This window comes from Halyomorpha halys, unplaced genomic scaffold, assembly GCF_000696795.3.
Source record: "Halyomorpha halys isolate HHAL.00 unplaced genomic scaffold, Hhal_1.1 Scaffold1011.1, whole genome shotgun sequence".
Taxonomy (NCBI): domain Eukaryota; kingdom Metazoa; phylum Arthropoda; class Insecta; order Hemiptera; family Pentatomidae; genus Halyomorpha; species Halyomorpha halys.
Window position 1 is genome coordinate 267,165 of NW_027115992.1, and position 8,238 is coordinate 275,402.

General features: G+C 35.4%; 1 protein-coding gene across 1 annotated transcript; it reads right to left on the reverse strand.

Annotated features, from left to right (window-relative positions):
• Window positions 1-5,235: 5,235 nt before the first annotated feature.
• LOC106687784 (leucine-rich repeat-containing protein 34) lies at window positions 5,236-6,963 on the reverse strand. Its single transcript, XM_014431875.3, has one exon. It carries the CDS (start codon window positions 6,704-6,706, stop codon window positions 5,330-5,332), a length of 1,377 nt encoding a protein of 458 aa, XP_014287361.1. The 5' UTR covers window positions 6,707-6,963; the 3' UTR covers window positions 5,236-5,329.
• Window positions 6,964-8,238: the final 1,275 nt, after the last annotated feature.

Genomic DNA, 8,238 nt, shown 5'->3' on the forward strand with positions numbered 1-8,238 from the left:
AGTAAAGCTGGTCGAAAAAATTGTTTTGTGAAGTAGTAGATAATATTCGTTTATTTCTCTGAAGGTTACTACAGCAGCAGGAGTCACTTTATCTGATATATAAAAATCAATATTTATATTTTCGCACTTTATGAACTGCCATACCGTTCATCCGATTGTCATGGGGCTTATTGCTAAATGTTTAAGGTTTTCCCGGGAAGATTATAGGCTAGCCCGTTTTATTTGGTAAAATAAAACAGTTATTAATTAAAATAAAGCATTTTTGGCGCGTAACTAAGTAAATATACATTTTCTGCATGGCTATTGTATACCAATTAACATGTCTCTTTCTGAAGAATAAGAAAAAATATTATTGATTCTATTCATATAATTACAAAAAATTATTTACAAAAAAATAAAATAAAATAATACAGATTTCACTAAAGTTGGTCGAAAAAATTGTTTTCTGAAAAACAAATTATATTCGTTTATTTCTCTGAAGGTTGCCATAGCAACAGGAATGTTTTCTTATAACCTCATCTAATAGATAAAAATCAATATAGGTTTGTTCGTATTTTATACGCTGCCGGTCTGCAAGTCTTATTATACAATCTTTAACATGTTTCAGAGAAGGGAAATGAGTTTTGACAAAATATGGATAGTAATATTATTTTTATTATATTATTTTGTCAACTAATTTAGTAATCTTCTACCTATAAAACAATCTAGTTTTGGATAGTTATTATTGAAAAATTATTATAGGAGCATCTTATATAGATAAGCTACGTTTTGATTGAAAATGTTCAACACCTATTTGACAGTGGTAATTTAAAAAAAAAATAATATATTGATATTTATAACTGTATTAAAATATATTATTTTATGGGCAATAGACCATGGAGGCCTAATACATCACGCGCTTCTTGACGTGTTTTTTTTGGAGGGTGGCTTCGTCACTCTCACGCGTATTATTTGTGAGTGCCAGCCATTGACTAACGGGCCTCAAAAATGCCCGGGGGAAGATTGTCAGTGAGTTTCGCTTTTATTGTGCTTGAAAAAAGCCCGGGTGGGACCGGGATTCGATCTGACAACCTGTGGGATGGTGGACTGGCGCGTTACCACGCTGCTACCGCTGCCCCTATTTAAAAATATATTAAACACGTAAATTAGATGTTAGTTATACAATGGAATGATATAACCATGTCGAGAATCTACCCATTGATAGAACTCCAATTACATTTCTAAAGGAGATCTCGAGGCCATCTTCTTTACAGACGTCATGTAGGAATATCAGGTAATGAAGTAAAAACAAGGATTGGTATCTGGTTCTGGCCAAATCGGCAACATATGAGATATTGATGTCCTGATGGATCACTTGATTTGTGACAGTAAGGAGCATTAAGGATTTTTTATTGCAAGCATTGGATACGAGAGGGATTCGATGGTTTAGTGGAGCCCTAAATCTCAACTCTTTAAGTACAGATAGATTATTTTAGTCATAGGAATGAGTCTTTTGTAATTAGTTGGAAGTTTAGTCCGTTTCTCTAGTAAGTGTAGTAATAGTAGGAATCAATGAGCAGTTTCCAGTCATTCGAGTCTTGTATGAGGGTTCCAATTCAGTCGTTTGTCCAGTTGCTATCCTAGGTAAAGGATCTCTTCGATAGGAATAAGTGGAGTTCACGATGAAGGGTAAATGTGATTTGGTGGAATTTATTTTAATCTAGTTTTTTCACCATTCCTCAAGGGTAGTGATGTTGAAAATTGGAGGGTTTGGGGGAAAATTTAAAGTTGATTGAATAAGTTTTTGGATTTTTGGAAGATATAGAATTTTAATTTTCCGAAAAACCATTTACTTATTAAATGTTTTATTATTTTCTTTTCACTTTATTGATATGGTGAAAAACTGCAAAGGGATATCATCGCCCACTTCCTATTATTTAAACATGTGGATGAAAATTTATATTAGCCTCTAAATTTTAGATTTTTTTTTTTTATGAAATTCATAATTGTGGAAAGGTTTTTCTGTCACTTAATCACTGAACAAGAGATCTCCCAAATGAGGTAATTTCTCTTGTAATCTTTAGACACTTCTCGGTAGTACAGTTAATACTCAGTAATACACTTACAGTTAATAATAATAACAACATCATTAATTTATTCCAGGACAAGACGCTTTAGAATAACATAATAGGTATCAAAAAGGCTTTAGAGCCTTAGAGTAAAATATAAAGGTTTAAATAAAATAAAATAAAATATTGGAATTGTAAAACATCATAAAATTAATAAATTGAAAACAAAATGATTCGGTAATAATTTCCAAAATAAAAAATAATAAATAAGGTAAATAGAGAGAAATGAAACCAATAAAATAAAATCATCAATTGCAATAAAATACAAAGAAAAAATGAAGTAATGATGATTACATATAAATATGTACCTATTAACAGATTCCAAATAAATCTTTTAAAAATGATAAAATTATCTGTATTTTCTGTATATTTACAAATTTCATTCAAAACGTTAATACTTAATACTACTGAAATTGGTGAGATGTGGAAGTGATTGAAGATGTAAGGAAGATTTTAAGGTGGGGAGAGATTTGGAGCAACGAATGAAGGAAGGTAAGTAATTCTAAAGGGAAGAGGAACGGGTTAGGAATGGTCTGTGGAAGGCTGCGGTTCCATGGGCAGTTAAGGGCACATAAGTCCTCAGACTTATATCCAGTCTTAATCAGGTGGTGAGGGAACATATTAAGGATTCTAATTAAAGGAGATTGGAGATGTACAATGGACAGTGGAATTGGACAATTTGGAAGACATTTTTTTTTTTTTTTTACCATGCCAAAGGAGGCATTTCTGCCATTTTGTTTCGTACAGCCCAGTATAGTATAGCTCTGCCGACATCTCTGCCTAGTATAACTCCCGTCTTTAGTCAAGTCCGCCGTTGCCGCACATGCAAATATGTGATCGCCACTCATCTCACCAACTCCATACCGGACGATGTCCGAAGATTCAGTCACTCCTATTCTCTTCAGGTGGTGCCGCAAATAGTCATGTCCAGTAGCTGACATGAGTTCCTCACAATTTGACGGAAAAGAGTTTATTGGACCGCATATCCATTAGCGATTCCCTCCTGAAACGCAATGTTACTGATCCATTTTTAACAAGGTTGATCTTTCTTACTGACAGATTATTTAAAGTAAACCACAATGGTTCCTATTTATCCCTCTTCTTTCAGTCCGCTGGTGTTCCTCAGGGTAGTATCCTCGGTCCCATCCTCTACACAATCTATATAGCAGACATCCCAATCAATCCTAACACTATCCTCACTACGTATGCCGATGACACATGTGTGCTCGCTGTTAATAATAACCCTTTAATTGGATCCCAAACTTTTCAATCCCATATCACAGCCCTCGAAGAATGGTGTCGTAATTAGAGGATTAAAATAAATTCCAACAAATCCCATCAAATTACCTTTACCCTACATCGTAAACCTACTGACTGCCCTACAATATACTTCAATAATGTTGCCCTTACCCCTGTTGAACAGATCCGCTACCTTGGACTACATCTGGACAAATGGCTAACCTGGAATCCTCACAAAAGACTGAAAAGACAGGAAACTGGACATCGATTTCGACTATTACAGAACTTACTAGGCAAACGGTCCAAACTTCCAATGCATTACAAAAGACTGATTTACATGACAATCTGGACATACGGCGTTGAGCTTTGGGGCTCCACTAAACCTTCGAATTCCTCTCGTATCCAATCTATACAATCCAAAATCCTTCGTAAAATCCTAAATGCCCCCTACTTTATCACAAATAAAATCATCCACAAAGACCTTAATGTTCCATTTGTAATTGATCTAGTTCGAACCAGATATCAATCCTTCCATTACAAACTCCCTAACCACTCAAACCCATATGTTTCTAATCTTGCATCCTCCTTTATTCCGGACATTCCTCCGAGGCGTCTGAAAAGAAGATGGCCTCTAGACTTTATATTGTAAAAATGTTTTTAGAGTGCTACCATTGGGTAGCTTCTCTACATTCTTGTACCATACCATTATGATTTCCTCAAATTTAATTGATGTATTTATGTACAGTAATAAATATCAATAAATAAATATTAAAAAAAAGAAGGTTGATAACTGGGGATGAAAAGTGGATCCTGTACAATAATATTGTGAGGGAAACGACCCGCCGTTAACGACTCCGAAAGCTGGATTACATCTAAAAAACTTTATGCTGTGCATTTGGTGGGATTGGAAAGGTGTCATTTATTTTGAGCTTCTCCCGCCCAACCAGACCATTAATTTTGCGGTATACTGTGCCCAGTTGGAACAATTAAAGGCAGTGGTTGAGCAAAAGCGTTCAGCATTGGCTAATCGCAAAGGCATAGTTTCCCATCACGTGTCTTCGCAGATCAAGCAGAAATTATTGGAGTTTGGCTGGGATTTGATCCCCCACCCCCCCTATTCGTCAGACTTTGCCCCAACAGATTTTCACTTATTTCGGGCCCTTCAAAACACTCTTTTAATTTGCGCGAGGAATGCAAAACGAACAAAGAGGAGTTCACTGCGCAAAAATCTGAGAGGTTCTGGGAGGACAAAATAAAAGAATTATCTGGAAGATTGTAACAGATCAAAATGGGTAATACATAATTGATTAAAAATAGATGCAAGAATCTGAAGTTTTTATTGAAATCATCAGTAAAAAAGGATACGAACTTATTTTACAAGCCGATACTTTGGAGAATGAGTTTGTGAAAAATCCGCATTTTAAATCTCTCTGACTATTTCAGTTCGGATAAAACCGATTTAAATTACAGAATTACTTTTCTTTACATTGCCAAGGCGAGCTGGATCAACATCGGTTTTTGTGACTCAGGGAACCACAAAACATTCATTTGCGTCAGTAACTCGAATTCGAGGTCAGCTAAACAGAAGTACTGAAAGTATTATTTAGTATAGAAAGGTATTGATGAAATGTAGTCCTATTATTTGATTGTAATGTGGCCCTATATCGGTCAATATTTATTCAAGAAAAAATACTGATGAAAATACTGATGAAAATATTGAAGAATAATGAAGGTATCGATCTTCACCGCATCAATACCAACCTTACACGCTCAATAATACTTCCAGATTTTTATCATATCAATAATACTGTCAATCATCTTGACCGTGCAAGGACTTAATGAATTAAACTATCAATTTATATTTATAAAAAAAAAACAACTGTTCTTTAGTCATATTACTTTAATAATGGCACCTTAGCTTTATCTTCTAAGCCACCAACACATTTAAAACCCGCAAGCCTAGAGCTTACCTTATTCCGATGTTACTTTACACTAATATGGTCCAAATAATTCGTGTATATCTTAGGACTGGTTGCTTTCGGGTAATTGATGATGCGTTCCAACAACTTGGAAGGATGGAAGATATCTATGATGGGGTAGGGTAGTATGTTTTCCTTCGGGGCAACATGTTCTACGCCGTATTGGTTGGCCATTTGGTTGCGGTATTCATCGGCATCAGGATTATACGAGCATCGGATCGAGCCGTCCTGATCCCAATAAAGGACGATATCCAAACTGTCTGGCATGATTTTACCACGTAGCATTTGCATGTGTATTATTTCTAGAGTCTGCGTGGTGATTTGGTTTCCGAATATGTAGAAGGTGTAAAGCGGGGTGGGCTTCTTGATTGTCCAGAGGAGATTGGCCAGACCGATGTCTTCGATCCTGTTGTGAGCGATGTCCAGGTGGAGGATCCTGGATAGTGGCATCGCCTTGGACAACGCGATGGCTCCATGATTACCGATCGTATTTCTCCTCAGCAGGAGGACTTGTAAGTTGGACCCGGGCAGGATCTTTGCGATTTTCTCGAGACCGACGTTGCTGACATAGTTAGCAGTCAGGTTGAGCAATGTCAACGTCTGGTTCGACTTGAGAGCTTCAAATATCGTCTCCACGTCGTGGTCTGAGATACCGTTCTTCTCGAGGTGCAGCTCGACCAGGGTGTTGTTCCCGACAAGTAAGGTGTACAACAAGTCGGCCAGATAATATGATCTAATTTTGTACTTTGGTACACTTAACAACCTAGAGATATTTAAAACTTTTAAAGTATTGTTAAAATTGAGGAGCATATCTACAATTCGCCGGAGAGAATGGATATAGAAATCTACTCCTTCCAGTTCCAAAACTTCAAGTGACTTGTTGTCTTTCAGTATCGCTTGCATATAATCCGCTGACTTTTGGGAAAGATGGTTTCCAGATAACGTCAACCTTCTCAGGCATGTGACGTTTCCTAACATTTGGCATCCTTTTTCGGTCAGGTTCTTGATATCGTTGTTGCGTAGGTTCAGGTTTAACAACTTCGAATGTAGAAGAAATTGGCACAACATTTCGAAACCTTGGTCTGTGATATGATTATTAGAGAGATCCAAAGATAAGATTTCTTCTTCACTACCTATGTAAACAAAAATGGTCGGTAAATCACCGTTTTCGATTCTTCTTCCTAGCATTTTGAAAACTCTGTCCCCTTTCAGGCTTAATTCGAATCCTTGGCTTAGCTTTTTAGAACTGTAGCTAAGAAATAAACGCGATATCATTTTCATCGGGTTTTCCAATAGATCGCCTCGATTATTTTTAAAGGGACTGGGAGGACATAGGTTTACCTTCGGTTCGAACTTTTCCAGTATTTCAGATTCTTCCATGAGACCTCTACCGCTGCTCAGTCTGTCTAATCTAATCAAGTATATATTAAGACATAATAATATCGATATCACAGGTGGAAGGTTATATTGGAAAACTAACGATTGTTTTGGTTAATCACTCTTTATATCTCTTTAAGGAGGTAATATCTAAATTATCTATTGTCGTTCAAATAAATTATGTTGAAACAATCCTGAGAAGTATTGACAACTGAGTATATCTCTTGGGAATGAAACAAATGGGACTAAACCATAGCAAATATAACACTAATTAAAACATATGTTATGATGGTATTTGTTGTATTTATGGTTAATACATTATAAGCCTCCAGTCTTTTGTACTACTTTTAATTATATAATTAAGTTGTGGAAGAAACAACATAACATTTCTTAATCATGGTTGAAGGTTCCAACACTGTTAGTAACAGTGTTACCACATTTCTCTCGTTTTATTTTGATTCAAGGTTAACAATTATGTATCTGCAAAAAAATTTGTTTTTTGTTTTTTTTTAAATAGACATAAAATAAGATAGGCTCTTAAATAAAATTTTAATTATTAAAGATCATTCATCCACAAATCTTCTAGGTTTAATGAATATTTTCCATATCTAGACAAAGCTTGAGGTAGTGGTGGGATATGGGATATCAAACCTCTGAGAGGTGACCTCAGGGCTCTTTTGATGATGTGAGGTGACCGAAAAATAATTCTTCTTCCATAACTTGAGGTAGATTTGGGCTAAGATTTGATCTCTTTCACTCTTCTCAAGTTTTCATTCCATGGGGCTGCTACGGAAAAATTCAGACCGAATTCCCTGTTAACTAGAGGTTGTTAAGATCATCAGCTGTCTAGAAAGATTTGATTTGTTGAAGATCACGCTCAACTGCCTGGTTTTACTCTCTGTTACAGAGTACCTACTTTATAAAGGCTTGGTATACTGCAGGAAGGCTCCCCAATCCACAGGGTTAACTCACGGGTATTGGAACAAAATAACTAATTATCTTCAAGAGCCGGATTCGAACCCTGCCTCACAATTTAGTAATACAGCATTTTGACTCACTGGGGTACCCTGCTCTCACTACTAAATTGTTTTATAGGAAAAAATTAAAGCAAAATGTGGTGTTTTATGAAAACATTGCTATAATCAAAAAGTGAAATGTTAATAGAAGAGACAATTTTTTTTTTTTGTATGATGATATTCAGTATTATTGGCGTATTCTTTATTATATTTTGTTAAATGTATAACGTTTTAACATACTAAATGTAAAAAGTATAGGATTGTGATCTACCTAACTTAAACTCCTTATTACATGTTAAATACAGAGGATCTTATATCGGATTTGAAAAATTAAGATAAATTAAACTTACAAATAATTTTATTTTAGAACAAATAGAGATGTTTTTTTAATTTTTGTTATCCTGAAATATGGAGAACATAGTTGAAGGTGTGTGTGGCGGCAGTGGGAGTTCAACATTAAACAAAACTACCGATAAATATTGTATTATTCAGAGGATTAATTCGGAAATAATAGGGAAA